The sequence below is a fragment of the Eptatretus burgeri genome, chromosome 9 (assembly GCF_056783735.1).
Source record: "Eptatretus burgeri isolate ZD-2024b chromosome 9, Ebu_testis_v1, whole genome shotgun sequence".
NCBI lineage: Eukaryota > Metazoa > Chordata > Myxini > Myxiniformes > Myxinidae > Eptatretus > Eptatretus burgeri.
In genome coordinates this window covers 60,712,345-60,733,890 of record NC_140969.1, presented here as the reverse complement: position 1 = coordinate 60,733,890, position 21,546 = coordinate 60,712,345, and the positions used below count along the sequence as shown (strand labels likewise).

Sequence of the window (21,546 nt, the reverse complement as noted above, 5' to 3'; positions counted from 1 at the left end):
GTCTGTATGTATGAAGGAGGAATCTGTATATATATGAAGAGTCTGTATATATATGAAAGAATCTGTATATATGAAGAAGAATCTGTATATATGAAGAGAATCTGTATATATGAAGAGGAAATCTGTATATATGAAAGAATCTGTATATATGAAGAATCTGTATATATGAAGAAAATCTGTTATATATATGAAGAAGGAATCTGTATGAACCTTGGAAAAATCTAATATATATGAAGAAAAATCTGTATATGAAGAGTCTGTATATATGAAAGAATCTGTATATATATGAAGAAGAGAATCTGTATATGAAAAAAATCTGTATATATGAAGAAGAATCTGTAGCAATATGAGAGAAATCTGTATATATGAAAATCTGTATATGAAAGAAAATCTGTATATATGAAAATCTGTATATATGAAAAAGAGAATCTGTATATGATATGAAAGAAATCTGTATATGAAGAAGAATCTGGCCTTATGAATGAAAGAATCTGTATATATGAAAGAAGTCTGTATATATGAAGAGGAAAATCTATATATATGAAGAGAAAATCTGTATATATGAAGAAAATCTGTATATATGAAGAGGATCTGTATATATGAAGAAGAATCTGTATATATATGAAAAGGAATCTGTATATGAAAGAAAGTCTGTATATATGAAAATCTGTATATATGAAAGAAAATCTGTATATATGAAAATCTGTAGCGTCTGAAGGAAAGTCTGTATGAAATCTGTATGTATGAAAATCTATATATATGAAGAAAATCTGTATATATGAAGAAGTAATATACATTCTTATATGTAAGAAGAAGAATTAATAATATATGTATATATGAAGAAGGAAGATGTATGTATATAATATGTACAAGAAAAAAGTGTATATATGGGATATATAGTAAGAAAGTGTAATATATATATATATGAAAAGAGATAATATATATATATGAAAGAAAGGAATCTGTTGTGTGTGGGAGATATATATATGAAGAGAGAATAATATATATATATGAAGAGAATATGTAATATATATGAAGAAAGATGTATATATATGAAGATCATATATATGAAGATCATGTAATATGAATCAATATATGAAGATCATGTAATGCTAAAATCATGTAAAGAAGATCATATATATGAGATAATAATGTATATGAAGATCGTAATATATGAAGATAAATATGTATATGAAGAAGATCGTAATATGAAGATCGTAGCGAAGATGTATATGAAGATAATATGAATGAAGATAAGTCTTATGATGTGTGACATATATACCTATTTATTACGTATGCAGTTTGCTCAGCGGTAATAAATTGAATTGATTCTCTTCTTCCCTCAAATCCATCCAGGTGCAGCCAAAGTAAGTTTTATTAAAATACAAAAAAAAAGTTCTCAGATTCAAACAATTAAATCATTCTTGTCGTCAGACCATGTGTCTGATCGGGTTGAAATTTAAAACACACATTCCGCTTCTCGACTCGATCATAATTATGAAGTTTCACTTTGATTGATAAAGTGGTTCCAGAGAAAAGTATTTTATATTTTTCTTCAATCCAATTTCGCTGCCGAACCATATGACCTATCAATTATATTCATCAACAAACTTGTATCCCCGAGTCTTGGAGAATGTGTGGGTGATGTTTCCCCTCGATATGCTCAGCCGTTCTGGAGAAGATTTTTGAAGGTTTTTGGGTAAATGCAACAAGGCCACCAAACCATGTGACCTATCAATTTGAAGTTAACAAACTTGTACAACCATATCTTGGGGAACGTGTGTCAACTTTCGCCTCGATCTGTTCAGCCATTCTGGAGAAGATTTTTCTTTTTAATCCCCCAAAAATAAGGCTGCCAAACCACGTGACCTATGACATCATAATATTGTTTTTCTTCTGCGAGTTGTTGCAGAGATGACGCTCAAGAAATTTCAAATTTTTCAGATGCAGCATTCCACATGTCGAATTTACACCGGGATACCACTTCATCGATGACGGCACGAAAAATCACACTTCTACCCCCATGGGGAGTTTTTGCCATGTGCCAAATTTCAATTTTTTCCATAATGCTGTTTCAGAGATATAGAGGTCCAAAGCTTTTCGGTTTTTCAAAGATGGTGCCCATACTACATGATTTCTGGCTTCATAATTATCAATTAAATATTCTACGAAAAAAAACATGCATACTAGGGTGAAACTTTTGGGTCAATCGGACTAACAGTTGCCGAGAAATCAATTTAAAAGCAAAAAAGAAAAATAATAATCCCCAAAAATTGCCAACGGAATATGAAAATACATAAATAAATAAACAAGCAGTCATAGACTGGTACTTACGAAATCGTCAACTTGACCTCTGACCTTGTCTAATAAAAGCTGTCTCTGGAGAAGGTCGCGACGCAAACCAGAAGTTTCTCCAATGATTCTGTACCAAACCATCAAAAATCGAATGTTTGACCTCACTGTGACCTTGACCTTTGACCGATTTTGACCAAAATCTAATCAGCGCTACCCATCACCCTCCTGAATTACGTGGTGTAATTTGACATTGGTAGTTTCTTCCGTTCTCGATTTATCGTGCCTACAAACAAACACACAAACACACAAACACACAAACAGAGGATGGAAGTAAAGATTTCGTAAGTAATAAACAAGCAGTCATAGACTGGTACTTACAAAATCGTCAACTTGACCTCTGACCTTGTCTAATAAAAGCTGTCTTTAGAGAAGGAAGCGACGCAAAACAGAAGTTTCTACGATGATTTTGTACCAAACCATCAAAAATCGAATGTTTTGGATGTTTGACCTCACTGTGACCTTGACCTTTGACCGATTTTGACCAAAATCTAATCAGCGCGAGCCATCACCCTCCTGAATCATGTGGTGTAATTTGATATTGGTAGCTTCTTCCGTTCTCGAGTTATCTGTGCCAAACCATCAAAAATCAAATATTTGACCTCGCTGTGACCTTGACCTTTGACCGATTTTGATCAAAATCTAATCAGTGCTAGCCATCACCCTCCTGAATCACGTGGTGTAATTTGACATTGGTAGCTTCTTCCTTTCTCGAGTTATCGGCCTACAAACACACAAACAGAGTCCGGAAGTGATCAATATACTTACGAAATCTAACTAATCACTGGGTGATAACTTGGTGAAACGGAGAAGCACTCGGTAGAGCACATACCTCCGCCAGGCTGAACAGTATAAATTTTGTATCCCACCGATAAGTTGGATCTGAATCCAGACCTTCAACATTGAGAGATCAGGCCAAAAACTATTTATAGCACGATATCTCAAAAAGTTGTGGACGGATTCGGACGAAACTTGATAGACACAATGGATGTGTGACTAGGAAGAATTGATTCAACTTTGGTGAACATTCGAATCTGGATCCAAAATTTTTTTTCAGTCATTCTTCACCATTGGGAGATAGGGCTAAACCGACAACACGATATCTCAAAAAGTTGTGTACAGATTCGGACAAAACTTGGTGGAGACGGGTGTGTGGAAAGGACGAAACGATTCGATTTTGGTGAAGATCTGAATCTGAATGTGGATCTGAGAATTATTTATTTCTTAACGTGATTCTTCACCATTGAGAGATCGAGCCAAAAATGAAATATAACATGATATTTCAAAAATGTATTGGGCCCGATATGTTCTTGTGGATCAGGCATTTCGTGGCGGAGGTTCGTGCTCTACCGAGTGCCCTTCTCGTTACTTTTGCTCTGAGAAATGGCCTTGGAAAAACGCCATGATTAGCTATCTGTACACCTTAACACAGTTTTCTGAGGGCGGAAAACCTCATTGGGAAGGGGGGGGGCAATGAAGCTGCACCAACCTCCGTTGTGTGACGCCGAGTACTCCTGTCAAGTTTGGTTGATATTGTATAATTAACGGCCGAATGCATCGCGGTCAGACAGACAGACGTACAAAATTGCATATTGTAGTAAGAATAAAACATATATAATTAGTGCTCTGTTTCTCTGAATCATTGAGAAAATGAGCATAAAGTGGAAATGCCTTTATAAAGAAAGGTGGGCTTCTACTACTTGGCTGAAACAAAAATGCCATTTATTTAATGGATGTCATGAGTTTCCAAAATAAACTCAGCAGATAACATGAGGCAAGTTCTCCAGTAACAACTAAAGCAGATAAACTTGGTTTACTTTAGCTGCAATATATGCCTCCTACTTTGTAGCCAAATTGACACTCAGCCCGCACCCTCTGCTCCACTCTCCTGCCGTTCCCTGGTCACACCTTCTCCACTTCCTGTCCTCTGGCCAAGAGGCTTCCTCTACGATGCCACTCCTAAATTAAATGAGAGCTGGCAGGAGACAGATTTGTTACTGTAAATAAACTTGATAAATGCTTGCTTGGGAAAATACACAAGACAAGTATAGAGCTCACATTCCCAAAACATTAAAAGGAACTATGAACTGTATGGAAGAATGTCGAGTTGGAAAATATCCAGATACCAAGGAAAGGTGTTCTTCTCACCCAAATTTTATGGCAATGATGCAGCAAACTTGGAGACCATTTGCATTCAATGTTTAACATCAAGTACAGCAATGCTTGTGCTGGAGTGATAGCAGAGAGGTACGCGCACTCGTCTTTCAGCTATCTCGCCTGGGTTTGAATATCGACCCAACTCTCACCCTGCTGTTTTGCATGCAGGGCAATTTATCAATGCATGTTTCATCCAACTGATAGATGTGAAATTGGAGGATGCTATGCCAGCATTGGTCGTTGGTGGTTGCTAAACGAGCAGTTATCACCGGCACTTTGAACAAGTTCCAAATTCCTGTCCTAACTGACTACTGGTAAAACAACGGCAAACCATCTAGCATAACCTTTGCCCAGGAATTCCTTCGGTGGAACCTATGCAGTCAAGAGGACATACATAATATGAGGACATACAGTATAAAGGATAAAAGCTTGCATTTTGGAAAATAATAATAAAACAGCTCCCACATACCCTTTTCTCATGGTGCTTATAGCTGTTGCTGGAGGTGTATTATGCAACACCATTGAGAAGAAATTGAAGGGGGGGGGGGAAAGAAAGAAAGAAAGAAAGAAAAAAAAAAGGGAGGTTACACCCATCACAAAGTTAGACTGGTATGCATCAAGAAGGGACAGACAGACAATATTTATTGAAATAAAATGTAAAAAGGAAAGAACAATAGCTGAGGCATGACAGGAAAACAGGGACAATCGGGTTTTCAAGGGTTAAATGTTTGTAAAAGTTGGGATAGATTGGAAAAAATATTAAAGCAATTATGAGTCTAATTATGAACATAGGAATGGAGGAGTAAAGGTTTCTTTTGTTTTTAAACCACCTATTCACAAAATTGAATCACAGTGGATAAACCCCAACAATGTAATATATAAGTAGGGTGCAAAAGAAAAAGATGGTGATTCTGCATTGAGAGAAAGTGTCGAAATAGAGATAATGAGTAGCCATACACCTCTTTGGTCCAGACACCTTCGGCACAATGCAATATCAAGCTGATGAACGTATCAGGCTGATAAACGTTTGTTTGCCTGCTGCATGACAAACAAGTCGGGAATGGAATACGATTGTGGGAAGTCGCTACCATGAAGCCAAGCCATCATGAAACCATGATAACACTCACTTTGGGATAAGGGTTTGAATGTATCATCTGGTGTTTGTGCAAAAGTCAGCACTTAAAATAGAGTTCAATGCATCTTCCATCCCCTAGTGCCTCCACCATTAAGAATGGTTGGACCTTTGTATAATGCTGCGTGGTGAACTGAAATATCTAAAAATTGAGTGTGTCCTGTGTTTGTCCACAGCTCTGCATGACTACCTCCTCCTTAATGGGCCACATGCACTAAAATATTTACAAAACTATTCCCTACTCCACCTTACAAGCAGTACACTGCAAGCCCATCTCCACCCGCACCCCCCCACCCCAATCCTAAATGATTTTTTTCATCTCAGCAGCCCAGGTAGCACAACAACCATCTTCATCAGCCCAGGAAGCACAACACATAGCATATTTAGCTGACCATCCAACTTCTTCGCACTGAATGCGGCCTCCGCCTCAGCCCAAGCTGAGTGTAGCACAGATTCTTCTGTATCCCAGGCAGCACACCATCCAGGTTCTTCTGCATCCCCAGGCAGCACACCGCTCAGGTCCTTCAACATCCCAGGCAGCACACCACCCAGGTTCTTCAGCATCCCACACAGCCCAAGTTCTTCTGCATCCCAGGTAGCACACCTCACAGGTTCTTCTGCATCCCAGGCAGCACACCTCCCAGGTTCTTCTGCATCCCAGGCAGCACACCTCCCAGGTTCTTCTGCATCCAAGGCAGCACACCGCCCAGGTTCTTCTGCATCCCAGGCAGCACACCACCCAGGTTCTTCTTCAGCCAAAGCAGCACACCACCCAAGTTGTTCTTCAGCCAAAGCAGCACACCACCCAGGTTCTTCTGCATCCAAGGCAGCACACCTCCCAGGTTCTTCTGCATCCAAGGCAGCACACCGCCCAGGTTCTTCTGCATCCCAGGCAGCACACCACCCAAGTTGTTCTTCAGCCAAAGCAGCACACCACCCAGGTTCTTCTTCAGCCAAAGCAGCACACCACCCAGGTTCTTCTTCAGCCAAAGCAGCACACCACCCAAGTTGTTCTTCGGCCAAAGCAGCACACCACCGAGGTTCTTCTTCAGCCAAAGCAGCACACCACCCAAGTTGTTCTTTGGCCAAAGCAGCACACCACCGAGGTTCTTCTTCAGCCAAAGCAGCACACTGCCCAGGTTGTTCTTCAGCCAACAAGTAAGACACTATGGAGTTGCCCTCAGCCTCCCAAGGAGCATACGTCCCTGCTTCCTGTGCCCCCCCCCCCCATTTCCAAAATCCCTAAGTAACATACTTCCAGTTCCCACGTCCCCCTCTCCTCCCAAAGAGCAGGCAGCTCAGCCTTCTCACACTCTCCCTCTCCCCACCACACCGTCCGACCTTGAATTTAGAGGGACACAGCACAACTTCATGGCTGGACCGTAGTGCACGAAACCGGCGTGTTTTAATTACTCACCACTTGATTCGAAGATTAAATCCTTCCCAAAAGGAGCATCGTCCCTCAAACCCCACAGGAAGCAAGGAATTAAAGGCCGCACGGTAAAATCGACTTACGCTCAAATTCCGAATCGCTTGACGAGTCAGTCCGCGTCTCCGAGGTGAAGTTCACACCACGATCTTCTCCATCTTCATCGTCATCTTCGTGGTGGTCGCCATCGCGACGGATCTCTTCCACACTCTCGACTTCCTGGGCCTGCCGCCGGCGCTGCTGGAGAGCAAGGAAATAATCTGCAGCGAATGCGATCAAGTCTTCCGGTCGGTTTCGCAGAACTTCGACCGTGAAGGCTTGAAGAAGGTCGGCCAAGCCGGCCGGCACCTCGACGCTCATGGCCTCGCAGCGTACCATGCGCCGCTTGGAGCGCACCTCCCTCCGCGGTCGCGTACCGGATATGGCCGAGCTTCACGAGCGCTATCAACTCCACCGCGGCCCGTCAAAAGAGCGGTTCTTAACTAGCACAGGCAGAGGGCGATGGCGATCATCCTCCGAGCACTCCTTCCGGATGTCCTGTGAAGAAAACGCAATCCCCGATTTCATCCGCCCACTTGCTCTGCCTCGTCAACTGCCGACTTCCTACTTTACCTCAACCTCCCACTCCCACTCCCTTTTCTTCTTCCTCTTCCTCTTCTTCTTCCTCTTCCTCTTCCTCTTCCTCTTCTTCTTCCTCTTCCTCTTCCTCCGCAACGTTTACTTGTCTTGCTTCTTTTTTTTTTTGCCACTTCCTCTTATTCACAAGCTGTACATTTCCTCTCCTTTCCGACTTTCCTTCTTTATTTCTTTCTTTGTTCTTCCTTCCTCTGCCCTTTCTTCTTCCCCATATTAATCCTTCATGTATCCTCTTCCTCTTTATTTTGACCTCTTACTCTTTCCTTTCTTGTCATCATTTCCTCACTATTCTTCAATATTTAGCTTGATCTGGGGGGTTCTCATTGTTTTCTTTTTATTTTCTTGGTTTGCAACATAATGGTTGATTGGTGGAGGCAAACCACCGCATGACAATGGCGTTGCGTGACGTTGATGATGATGATGATTATGATGACACAAGGCCAACTATTTATGATGCACAAAAATTCGACGGAATATTTTATCCTCTCCCTATCCTCCCCTCCCCTTCCCTTCCCTCCCCCTACCCAACCCAAAACCTACCCTCCCCCTACCCTCCCCTTCTCCCCCACCACCCTCCCCTTCTCGCCCACCACCCCCCTTTTCTCCCCCACCTGTGCACCTCTCCTCAACCTGTCCTCCCTCTCCTCAACCTGTCCTCCCTCTCCTCAACCTGCCCTTCCCTCTCCTCAACCTGTCCTCCCTCTCCTCAACCTGCCCTCCCCCTCTCCTCAACCTGCCCTCCCCCTCTCCTCAACCTGCCCTCCCCCTCTCCTCAACCTGTCCTCTCCCACTCCTCAACATGGCCACTCCCTCTCCTCAACATGTCCTCTCCCTCTCCTCAACATGCCCTCTCCCTCTCCTCAACCTGCCCTCCCCTTCTCCTCAACCTGTCCTCCCTCTCCTCAACCTGTCCACCCCCTCTCCCCAACCTGCCCTCCCTCTCCTCAACTTGGCCACCCCTCTCCTCAACATGTCCTCCCTCTCCTCAACCTGCCCTCCCCCTCTCCTCAACCTGCCCTCCCCTTCTCCTCAACCTGTCCTCCTTCTCCTCAACCTGGCCACCTCCTCTCCCCAACCTGCCCTCCATCTCCTCAACTTGGCCACCCCCTCTCCTCAACATGTCCTCTCCCACTCCTCAACATGTCCTCTCCCACTCCTCAACATGTCCTCTCCCACTCCTCAACATGTCCTCTCCCTCTCCTCAACATGTCCTCTCCCTCTTCTCAACCTGTCCTCCCCACTCCTCAACCTGTCCTCCCCCTCCCCTCTACCTGCCTTCCCTCTCCTCAACTTGGCCACCCCCTCTCCTCAACATGTCCTCTCCCTCTCCTCAACATGTCCTCTCCCTCTCCTCAACATGTCCTCAACATGTCCTCTCCCTCTCCTCAACATGTCCTCTCCCTCTCCTCAACCTGTCCTCTCCCTCTTCTCAACCTGTCCTCCCTCATCTCAACTTGGCCTCCCCCTCTCCTCAACATGTCCTCTCCCTCTCCTCAACTTGGCCACCCCTCTCCCCAACCTGCCTTCCCTCTCCTCAACTTGGCCACCCCCTCTCCTCAACATGTCCTCTCCCTCTCCTCAACCTGTCCTCTCCCCCTCCTCAACATATCCTCTCCCTCTCCTCAACATGTCCTCTCCCTCTTCTCAACCTGCCCTCCCCTCTCCTCCCTCTCCTCAACCTGTCCTCCCCCTCTCCTCAACCTGCCCTCCCCCTCTCCTCAACCTGCCCTCCCTCTCCTCAACCTGGCCACCCCTCTCCCCAACCTGTCCTCCCTCTCCTCAACTTGGCTACCCCCTCTCCTCAACATGTCCTCTCCCTCTCCTCAACATGTCCTCTCCCACTCCTCAACATGTCCTCTCCCTCTCCTCAACATGTCCTATCCCTCTCCTCAACATGTCCTCAACATGTCCTCTCCCTCTGCTCAACATGTCCTCGGCCTCTCCTAAACATGTCCTCCCCACTCCTCAACTTGACCTCCCACTCTCCTCAACCTGGCCTCCCCCTTGCCTCAACCTGGCCTTACCTTCTAACTTCCCCATTTCCTGCCATTTGTCTTCCCTTCCTTTACCGGGCCCTCCCTCTTGCCAAACTTATGTTTTGTTTCTGGCATCGCACACACCTTTAACCTTTTTTCTTTGTCCTGTCACCATCCCTTCTCTTCCTCATCTAAACTTTCCTTTTCTCAATTTAGCCTCCATCCTCCATTCTCCATCTCTCCTTTTCCATATTTACCCAATTAACAGATGGCCCCTTATCATTTGCTTTCATTGACTTTTCGAAACTCAATTTTTATGAATTCTCCCTTTCATTTGTGGGTTGGTGCCAGGATAGCACTTTTACTAACATTCTCACTATTAATCCGTCTAGCTTTTCAACCATTGAAATTGTGTCCCTGGAGGGGTAATGTCAGCTGTAATGGGAGAAGGGTTCAAACTGGAATCTGATAGATACAACTGTGACAGAGGAAAACATGGACATTGGCAGAAATGCATGGCTATGATGGGCCGATGATGGCTTCCTGCATCGAATGTCCTTGTATTTATTTAGAGCCTGGGTTTGATTCCCAACTTCGCGACATACTGGTATTTCGCAGACAGGGCGTTGCATCAAACAGCTCTGCTGAATGAGATGTGAAGCTTGGTGTCCCATATTACAACGTTATTGCCTTCACAGGACTAGATCATTGTGTGGCAGCTACCTTCCTGAAGTGCTCTGTGGACCCAACATCGTAATTGACCACCACCCCAGTGCGGGGCCTGGCAAGGAAATGAGAGACAGACATCACCATCCAGGTATCTTTCAGAATTGAATGACTAGCTGTCTGTTTGAAATATTATTGCAACACCACTTGATTCTCTCTCTCTCTCTCTCTATATATCTCTCTCTCTCTCTCTCTCTCCTCTCTCTCTCTCTCTCTCTCTCTCTCTCTCTCTCTCTCTCTCTCTCTCTCTCTCTCTCTCTCTCTCTCTCTCTCTCTCTCTCTCTCTCTCTCTCTCTCTCTCTCTCTCTCTCTCTCTCTCTCTCTCTCTCTCTCTCTCTCTCTCTCTCTCCTCTCTCTCCTCTCTCTCTCTCTCTCTCTCCTCTCTCTCCTCTCTCTCTCCTCTCCCTCCCCTGCTCTCTCCTCTCTCTCCTCTCCCTCCCCTGCTCTCTCCTCTCTCTCCTCTCCCTCCCCTGCTCTCTCCTTTCTCTCCTCTCCCTCCCCTGCCCTCTCCTCTCTCTCCCCACCCTCCCCTGCTCTCTCCTCTCTCCTCTCCCTCCCCTGCTCTCTCCTCTCCCTCCCCTGCTCTCTCCTCTCCCTCCCCTGCTCTCTCCTCTCCCTCCCCTGCTCTCTCCTCTCTCTCCTCTCCCTCCCCTGCTCTCTCCTCTCCCTCCCCTGCTCTCTCCTCTCCTTCCCCTGCTCTCTCCTCTCCCTCCCCTGCTCTCTCCTCTCTCTCCTCTCCCTCCCCTGCTCTCTCCTCTCTCTCCTCTCCCTCCCCTGCTCTCTATCTGTCTCTCTCATTCATTTTTCTGGTGTGGTGTCATGGTGGCTGTGTGCAGCTGCTCTGTGCTGTGGTGAGGTGTCAGTATGTTTTTGTGTTCTGCCACCTCCCTGCCCTCCTCCCTCTGTCTTTTCCTATCCCAATGTGTTTTTGACGTTTTTCCTTTCACTTCTCTACACCTTTTCCTGAGAGAGAGAGAGAGAGAGAGAGAGAGAGAGAGAGAGAGAGAGAGAGAGAGAGAGAGAGAGAGAGAGAGAGAGAGAGAGAGAGAGAGAGAGAGAGAGAGAGAGAGAGAGATCACGAGAGAGAGAGAGATCACGAGAGAGAGAGAGATCACGAGAGAGAGAGAGATCACGAGAGAGAGAGATCACGAGAGAGAGAGATCACGAGAGAGAGAGAGATCACGAGAGAGAGAGAGATCACGAGAGAGAGAGATCACGAGAGAGAGAGAGATCACGAGAGAGAGAGATCACGAGAGAGAGAGATCACGAGAGAGAGAGATCACGAGATCACTCTGGGTGCGGTTTACCTGCTTTGATGACGCTTTGTAAGCCTGTTTGCTTATCATGCGTTTCTGTTAATGATTTTAGTTTTGAATTATTTCAGTTTGGCACCTTCTTTTCCGAACCGGAGAAGAAGGGAGTGGTGATATCGCCATCATGGCGAATGCACCCTCTCGTAGTCAGGCATGCGAGGGATTAACCAGGATGCATGTGTTTGTGTGCGTGCCTCCTGAAGGAGTTCCCGACGAGGATATCACCCTCATAATCGGTGATGGAACATAATCATAATCGGTAGGGAACATAATCAGTGATGAAAATATTCGTGCTGCATCGCGTATGAATCAGAAAGTGGTTGTTTTTGTTTCTGACGTTTTACTAGTCCATGAGATCGTGAGTCCGGGAATAACCACGGAAAGCATTCATTTTATAATGGCGTCACCGTTGATAACTCTCGCGATGAGAGTAGTAAATACCTAATGCTCCACCTTTCATATCTCATGATAACATCATGTCCGTGTTATCCTGTTATGGGTTTCCAGAATGTCCATGATTCCCCTCGGTTATCAAAACGAACGTGTAAAACGTGTAATGAGTTTCCGAAGGCAGGTTTATATGGTCCAACCAGACTGGGGAAGATTTTTTTTGAAGACATAAGTTATCAAATCTACGGATCATCCGCTACCTTAACGTGTTTCCAGTGCGGAGCATTCGGACATTGAAAACGCTTTTGTCCCAAAGCCTTGTGCACCAGATGTGGCAAAACAGGTCACACGGATGCAGGGTGTAAGGAGGAGATTACCGATCCTCCATTAGTCAATGTGCCCAATGAGAAAGAGGTCACCGTAACTCCACCAAGTAACCTTCCTAATGTGGAGAAAACTAGCAGTTCAACTAATAACGACATCACTCTTTCTCATCAAACTGCGGTCATAGATTCAGAACTTAAATCGGCTACGAGTAAACGAGGAGCTCCCGATGACTCATTAGGAGCTGTTAAAAAGGTTGTGCTCAATATGGAGACTTTCACTACAAACACGATCCAGGTTTCTGCTGGAATCCCTTCGCATAACGTTGAACAAACTAATGAAACGGATCCCCTGGAAAAGTGTAATGAGTCTCAAATGGGACAAGAGTGTGCATCCATGACTCGCACGGATGAGGTCGATGATGTAATTAAAACTGTTAATGGGGCCGTGAAAGATACACCATCGATCCAAACGCGTGAAAACCGAGCAAACTGTGGCCCAAGATAATTACACCCATTTAGTTAATGAACGTGTAAATGTGAAGCCAGAGGGTGTGGAAGCAAAGATATTGTTGCGAATTCACGCTCGCCGGCATGCGAACGGCCACGTAACTCGAATCGCGACCGTGTCGCCCACCGGACGGACAATTCAGTCGTGACCCTCTCAGACCAATGCCGGGAGCTAGTCAAGGGTGGGCCTTTCGACCTCACCACAATCGTGCCAATTGGCCACCCGCGTAGGATAGGGTTGTTCGCCAAACTCGACGTACCTAAGTACCCACGCGGATGGTAAACTGGGCGATCGTACCTCGCCACAGGTCGACTCCGGACACGAGCCGCTTGGGCAGCCCGTTCCATACTATCGGGATAACCGAGCGGTGTTATCGTCAACCTGGACGGTTCAGATTAATTAACGGGATGTTGCACCCACTATGAACCCCATACGTGAAGCAGGATGGAGAGTCAATTAAAAGGAAGGAGACAAAGCGAAACGGGCACAGTTCAACATGCAAGCACTTTATTACGCGACACACGGAAAGCACGTATATACAGCCATACACAAAAAGCAAATGTAATACAACTGACTAACGCGTACACACGGCAACACTTACACAGTTTTACTTCACAGACGGCGCCAACACACATTTACACAAAAGCAAAAGAAAGAAGCCACCCTCACAGACAAGGAGGCAGACAGGCCCGTAGGCCAAATGTGCGCGGGACCTAGAGGAGCGGCTGGGTCCGCGAGACCGGGGAGGTCTTACCCGCGTCCTCGTGACGCGCTTGCGGGCAAGCTGCAAAGTATCCGCGCCGCTGTGCCCCAAATCCAGGCCCCTGGCGTGCTTGTTGGCACCACGTTTGGGGTGGGGGAGGAACGGGGCCCCCTTTTGCACTATCTCAGCGCGGGGGAAGGGGAAATTGTTGATGCCCTGGGGGAGGGGAGTGGCTGGCTGGCTTGGGTCCTGCGACAAGACGAGCGATCCCCCACACCGCAACCTCGTCGCCGACCACCGTCCTCCTTGCCTCGGACCCGAGCTTCCTTGCCCCGACCAGCCGCCCGCAGCTCCACCACGCGCACTCGACTCAACTTCATCAACATGACGCTCCTTGTCTCCAAAAGCAACTTCTACGACACACTCTCCTCCTCGCTCAACTTCCAGCCCCAACTCCAGCTCGCGAGTCGCCTTCCGCTCGCACCTTTATAGCGCTCAGGAGGCGCCGATATGCAAATTCCCGGATCAGGACGCGATTGGAGGCAGGCCCACACCGCCCCCCCCCCCGGTCAGCCATTGGTCGGGCAAAAATGGGCGTGTACCTCCCCTGATCTTAAAATTTGCAGAGACGGACCTAGACAGAATTCACCTCCACGCGCCTGGAGGCGGGGCCAAGCCGCCTCGCGCTTACCCATTGGACGGAGGAGAAGTGGGCGTGAAGCATTCCTGATCCGAATTTTCCCCTCGGAAAGGCCGCCATTCACGCTCGCGGCTCGGTGCGTTCGGCACCAATCGCCGAACGGGACCGAGACAGCCCGACGTTCAGTGTTCACAGGTGGTGCGGGAATGGCCGTAGAAGCGATGATGTGGGATGAAGTTGTGAAGGTAAAGGCTAAGGTGGTGGTGTGGCGTTGTTGTAGTGTGGTTGGCGCTGTGGTGGGGATGGCGTGGTTGTTGAGATGCTGTTTGAAATAAAAGATAGAGAAAGAAAAACGACTAACTCAAAGCGTCGCAGCCCGGATGGATCACATAAATTCCCTCTATACAACGGGTTTGGGCTAACTACACATGTACCTATGGAGATATCTTACCTGAGGGCCCTTTATGGTGGTTTGCGAATTTCCACAGCCATAAGACTACCCCCTCCCCTTTTTACAGACTCGTCCCGAGTCATCAAATTCTCGTGTGCCATCATGTGTAGTTCTCCCCTATTACGTTTTACCTACAGATCCCTGAGTGCGACATTCATGGTATTCGTGTCCCCAAAATAAATAACCTGAGGGCTGAGTAACTAACAAAACAAACCCACTCACTCAGACAACTTAAATAAAATCGCCGGTGCTAAGACATCCATGCCGGGGATGCACTCATATACGATACATCTTAAACTTAATTTACAAATTTTACACTAAACCATGGCCCAGGATCAATGGACTCTGCAAAGAGAAAAGCAGTTAGCAGGGAGCCAGGCTGCTCGCATGCAGTCTCTGGCTCATGAAATGCAGGTGACAGGGAACGTGGCCGGCTGCTCACACGCAGTCCAAGGCCTCCCCCTTTTAAATGAACACAGTGAACCACAACGGTGCATGGGCTGCACAAACGCAGTCTCCTTGTGTGGCTGCCTACAGGGCAGTCCCTGCGGCACAGTGAACAGTGCGGACTCAAGCCGATACAAACAAGGAACGGTGGATGGATGGTTGCAAACAAACAACAGTGCACGGGCTGCTGGTGCAGTCCCGTGTTGCAGCTGCCATCAGGGCAGTCCCTGCAAATTTGCGCGAGGATCCTGGCGCACATGGCAATGAACAAGGGGGGGGGGGGGCAAATCAAAACAGAACGGGGCAAAATGGACGAGGGCAGTGGGCATGGCATGGCAAAGGCAGCAGGCAAACACAGCCTGCAGAACAAGGCCGTTGCAGGCAACACAGCCGGCAGATGAACTGGCCAGCACAGGCCTTGCAGTAAAAACGGCCGGCAGACGATCGATTTTTTTTTTTGTCCCTCGTCCCTGCTGTTGGTGTTTCCCATCTCTCTTTCTGCTGTTCCTATTGTTCTGTTGCACCCTTATCCATTCTGTGCTGTAGCTCTTCCATGAGCCTTGACTGGTTAACAGAATCCTTCCTCCCACAGGACGTCCCTGACTCACCTTTCACTCTGACCTTGACAAAAGGACTGAATGATTTAAGAAATTAGTTGAGAATGAATGATGGTGAATTGCATTTTATTATAATTATTATTTGAGGTCATTTTGAGAAAGAAAAAGGGGGAAAAATGGAATGGTTTTGAGACAGGGTAGAATGGGACGAGTTTAATGAGGAATATTTTGAAGACAGGGGTGAGGAGGCCTGTTCGAACACGTGGTCAACAGAGAGCGAGATAGACAAATAAAAGGGATGGTAAAGAAAGTTTTTCTGTCATTTAATAAATCATTCAACAAAGGATATAAGGAAGGAAATAAAGCAAGGGTAGTGAATAATGGGACAGTGGGATGAAGCCATCCATCCAGGAGTGTGGGGAACAGTTGAAAAAAAAACAAAAAAAACAACAGGTAGGCCCAAAAGTATCCGAGCCTGAGATACAGGATTGAAATAGATAGGACGAGTGCACTCACATCTGAGCTGCCTAGCCTGGGTTGGAATATCAGCCCAGCTCCAAACTGTAATCCTTGCGTTTGGCATACAGGGCAAGGTGCGATGGACGTTAAACTGGACATCCCATCTGCCAGCATTAGTTGGTGAACATTTAATATCCCATGGTTTCCTTCCTGAAGGGTAAACAAACTATCCCAATTATAGATATTTTAACTTTTTTTCCACCAAAACTCGACTAATGTTTGTCTGATCAGAACGAAATTGCCCTCTCTAGATAGCTGAGAGCAAGGTACATTTATCCTTAATTTTCATCATATCCCTCTGGATTAAAAGGCAAGGTCAAGTGACAGTCTGGAAAAAACGAAAGCGTTTTTTTGTCATTGCACAATTTTAACAATGCAGAATCTCAAAGACTGCTTGTCCTTCCAATATGTTCTTGCATCATAATAGTGGACCTGCACTGAAGTTATGCACCTGATACTTGATTAGTGTCTTTGACCTACTTTTTTCGGATTGTGACATAATTAGCAAATAAAAAACCTCCGATTTTCATGATGTTGAGTTTCAGTTAGATTTTCGATGGGGACTCATTTTCTTAATTTACACTCTATCCTGAAATGTTTATGGTCAAGGTCATATGGTGGTCCAAAAAAAAAGAAAGCCCAACATTGGATCACAGGTCAAGTGTAAGTCGTGGGCGATCGCCAAGGGTAAGCTTCCCCCGGTCAATGGAGGCTCACCCTTTGGCGATCGCCTTGCAATTGCAGATATCTCATTCATGCTTGCTTTTGTTGGTGACATTAATGTTTAATTATCTCAACTGATTTATTTAACACGACATGTATATGTTTAAAATTATTTTTGGGGTTAAAAAGGTGGTCACTTATTTCATCATGTCCTCAAGGTGAATTTCTTTGAAGTTGCATTTCATTATAATGTGATCTTATGCTGTTGTGTGGCCCGGTTAGAGCATCACAAATCATTCAATTATTATATATTTTGTCATAATTACTTGTGAATGGTAAAGATCTCAAAACAATTTTCTTATACAATTTGGCCTTCAGGACAGTTTCTGCAGCTGACTTTGTCTGCCACTTCAATTGGAAGGAATGACGAGTCACCGAAACCTTAGAATACCCCACTCCACGTCCCATTCTCCACCTAGAAAAAAGGTGGGATCATGTCAAAGCTCCACTTGACCTTTTGAAGTCGTTAATGTTAAGATAAATTAATTATTTTGTTGATGCTTATCTCTGAAGGGTAAGCTGCTATAGTGTAAATTGTTTGAGATGTGATAAATTTAAAGCATTAAACTACTCCAGTACACTGGATAAAGGTGAGACTCATAACATATATAAATGGGAAAAATTATTACATTATTTTCAAGTTTTACTGACAATCTGATAACAAACGTATGTAGTCACATGACATAGGAAATAATGGCATCCCGGTCATGGCGCAGCGGCCTTGTGTGTTGCAAATAGATCGACAAGATGAAGGCAGGGTTGGGACGACAGCTAAGGGTGGGTCTCAATCCAAGCCTTGTCCTGCATTGTACATTTTATTTTTCACTGAGGATTTTTGAATTTGGTTTGGTCAGGTCGAGCTCAACGTCGATAAACAGCACCACATCTAATGCGTGGAGATGTGAAGTTCATTGGAAAGGAAACGTCACACTCACCGACTGCGGCACATCAGAAACTGAGAAACTCTAACAACACCGTCCTCTTTTAAAATCGACACACTCGCGGTTTCTCTCACGTGGCAGTCACCTGGGAAATTTTGTCTCTGCTGTCAGGGTTTCTAGAAACATGTTCGCAGACACTAATGCCAAGAGAGAGCGTTGGCAGCTCTGGAACGGCAATTTTTACCCCGTTCATGTGATCGATGTGAAAGGAAGGTATCTTGCAAGCTCACAATACACAAGGTGAGGGATAGTGAAATAATTCAGTTTGTCTTTTCGACCCTATGTTTGATGAAGCACACCATTGATATGCACTTGAGGTCCTGGGTTTATCTGGCTTTTTTGTTTCTGATGTAGTTGATTACTTGTATCTTGTGAAACAAATGAGATACTTGTAAATAAGGTCAAAGAGTTTTAATGAAATAGGAGGTTTTATTCTGAAAAGGGCACAGATCTAAGGTACAGTGTTAGTTAGGGGTCTTATCGATAATACGGTCGGTTTGAGGCTGGGATTACATCACGTAAGCTACTCAAACAGCATTAATCTTAATTCTCATCACAGTGGATAATCGGCGCAACCAAGAAAATCCGAAGTACAGTATTTCACAAAATTATTTTAAAATTCAATGTCGGTATACAACCTGCTGGCATAACCTTCTGAACCAACAGGAGTGTATTAAAAAAACAAAAAAAAAAAAACCACGAAACCTCCGGTATTGTGACGTTTATTGCAGACTGGCAAAGCTTTCATTTCATGTTTCAAGAAAGAATATGTGAACACCAACAATGAGTTCCATATTTTTTAATTTAGGCCACTATGTCATATGACGACTACCTTTCTTCTCAGGTCCTGTGTTGCTTTCCCAAGTGTCTAACGCGCTTCATGCCCCGAAATCTGTCTTTAAAACCACAGACTCCGGTGGAATGAAGGACGTCAGCAAACACTGGATGTTGTGAGATTTCTCCCTGGCGGTCAGACGTGTGACTGCAGACAGGGTGTGGTGGGATGGCCCCCATGCGTCCATGTCCGCAAGTACGTTTCTTTTCTTCGTTATTTATTTATTTAATATATCTTGGCTCTGACCGAGTCGGCAGCACGCTCACTACCACACTACCACCTAAGGTTCTCCTATTCTCCCACAACATGAGGAGGCATAAAATCCCACAGAATATCGAACCAAGAAATCATTATTGAAACAGTGTGCTACGCTTTGGTTTACTTTACATCCTCCTTTTTGAGAGTCCCTTTTCTTTGATGCTCAAAAACCCTGAAGACCCATCTAATTCAGCATTTTTACTTTCCTCGAACGCAGCTGCTGATTAATTATTTAAGGTCCCTTTCAATGGCCTTATGCGTTTTGCTGTCGTTTCCAATGGCTGCGTATTAATTCTTTAAAAGGCAAAGTGTTCAATTTTAATTTCCACAGCACTTTACTTGAGCAAGGGCGGAGAACTATAATTTTTACTGAAAATGTTACCACTAACATTGATGGGGTTAACACAGCATAATATAATTTGAGATTTTAGAGAATAATAATTGTAAGACCATTCAAATAAATGGGGGGAGATATTTAGGGATGACGGCATCTTACAAGAGAAGTGATGGGCCTAAGGGAAATGGCCATAGTTCAGAAGAATGTGTCCGCCTGTCTTGTGGAAGCCCTCGTGGCCTTGTTAGTCCAGTTCAGACTTGTTGTCCCCACACCTAGCCCTCCAGGCTCAACTGGCAGAGAAGGACAGGACCCACCCAAATCCGTCTCGCCACGGGGAAGGCATGCATTCCCAAACCCTGTACATGAGCCATAAAAACTGCTCCCACTCTTCCAACAATATCATCTGTGACTTACTGATTACTTCCTTCTCATGAAACAGTTGTTATCCAAATTATATGAGAGATAGAACAATAAATGTATCGTTTAACGTTGTGTGGCACGGTCTGATCATCCCAATTGAAGTGCGAAACTAGATTTTTAAGGCGTTTATCAGACTTTAAAATCTAACAGTGAAAATTCATTTTCCAAGGCAGCTGCTTGATAATTATCTGTTTATATGCTCATGGGGATGGAAATCTAGCGTCACACACAACAATCCCAGCATGCATGTATGCAGGCCCGACAAGTCCAGGCAGAACCAGCTATTCTGCCAGGCATGCTGAACGCCGCGTCCCATGAGAATCTCCAAAACGTCGTTTGTCTGCCATGGAATCGTTGCTGATCTCCTTGATGCCTTCAGAAGTACTTACAAACTTCGCCAACTCCGTGTTATACCTGCAATATCTGGACAGGAAATAATAAGCATTTCATGCTAATATAATGATGCAAATGCTCTTTGACATAATGGAAAACTTACAACTTAATTGCTGTTTTGTAAACCCAGAAAAGTTAAAGGTTAAAAAAAAAAGAAAACATCACTATAGAATACATGAGAGTATGAATCATTCTAACAACAGCAAGTGTTTTTGGGCGTTTGTTTGTTTTTGCATTTTTTTTTTTTTGGGGGGGGGGTAAATAAAACCTCACAAATGATAAACATGTGCACCAGATATAATACTTGCACCGCATGTCCTCTGAAAACCTTTAACAGTCAATATTAGAATTTTAAGCAAGAGATTTTAAGTTGCAAAACAATTAAGGCCACAGTATAAAGCTGAACAAGAAAAGATTATACAATACCTGGAGACGATGTAACGATGGGCTTTCTGATTCGAAAAACTTACACTTTTGCACGAGAACTACAATAAAGAGAAAGCCTAACCCCACCCGACAGTTCTAACTTGAAAACTGTACAATAGGTGCTGCTTCAGGGAGAATGTTTCCAGCGCTGCTCTATTCTCAAACTTATGGGCTGCGACAGTCACTCATTGGCTGATTTTGGCTGCCACCGAGTTGAAAGTTGGTGCTAGGCTCCACCCTAGTTCAGATAAGAATCACAATGTGAAGCTTCGGTGCCGCTTCAGGCACTTGTACAAGAAGGGAGTGGAGCGGTGTGTCGCTCATCAATCAGCTCATGGGAGCTGCTGGGGCTTGATTATGACAGACAGCAGCCAGGCCCAAAGCTACAGTGCCACGTTTCAACTAGTCTCCCGACACAACCATCAACCTATAACTGAAGAAAGACAGTGTGACAAATGTAATTCGGTCTCTACGTTCTCAACTATTACACAAACATTCAATTGATCCCACGATGTCTGCACATCCAAGTTTTTGTTGTGAATATTTCCTTTTTTTTTTTTTTTTTTCATTTTTACCTGCAACTTCACCTGTATAAACTCCATAAACTGCTAACCCTATCAGCATTGAAAAATAATTGGCTTGCAGCTTGAATAAATACCTCATAAAACCAGCACAACACATTTGAAAATATGAACCAACTTCGGCAATGCGATTGTTCAAAACATGAAAAACAGAATCTGTTCAAAGGATGGACAAATATATATTGTGCAGCATGCTATAATGCGGAGACCATTCCCCCAAGTTACCACTACCTTACAAAACCCTAATGTCACATTGTTCACAGGACAAGGATATACTGTGCAAGGAATTTTTGCACATGCGGAGGCCATTCGACCCATCCATCATGTCTGTGCTGCCCCAATCGCAGAACTCATCCACACACAAGCGACC

The 21,546-nt window shown here is 44.9% G+C and overlaps 1 protein-coding gene and 2 long non-coding RNA genes across 7 annotated transcripts in view; 1 reads left to right on the top strand and 2 right to left on the bottom strand.

Annotated features, from left to right (window-relative positions):
* Positions 1-7,723, bottom strand: part of LOC147020188 (cAMP-dependent protein kinase type II-alpha regulatory subunit-like) — a 138,710-nt gene extending 130,987 nt beyond the window's left edge. The window contains exon 1 of the mRNA XM_085895317.1: positions 7,157-7,723. Coding sequence (XP_085751443.1) covers positions 7,157-7,448 — 292 coding nt within the window. The 5' untranslated portion in view covers positions 7,449-7,723. The remainder of the gene's footprint in view (positions 1-7,156) is intronic.
* LOC147020187 (uncharacterized) overlaps positions 1-20,438 on the top strand; it is a 29,597-nt gene extending 9,159 nt beyond the window's left edge. The window contains exons 1-6 of one of the 5 annotated variants that reach the window (XR_015061694.1): positions 9,350-10,499; positions 11,925-11,980; positions 17,304-17,411; positions 18,038-18,166; positions 18,837-18,956; positions 20,033-20,438. This is a non-coding gene — a long non-coding RNA (uncharacterized LOC147020187). Of the gene's footprint in view, positions 1-9,349; positions 10,500-11,924; positions 11,981-17,303; positions 17,412-18,037; positions 18,167-18,836; positions 18,957-20,032 lie in introns of those variants that run through there. The other 4 variants (XR_015061696.1, XR_015061697.1, XR_015061695.1 and 1 more) reach the window with 4 other exon arrangements.
* On the bottom strand, positions 18,633-20,857 carry LOC147020186 (uncharacterized). The gene is made up of 2 exons (XR_015061699.1): positions 20,596-20,857; positions 18,633-20,199 (listed from the first exon to the last, which is right to left on the bottom strand). It is a non-coding gene; the product is annotated as an uncharacterized LOC147020186 (long non-coding RNA).
* Positions 20,858-21,546: the final 689 nt, after the last annotated feature.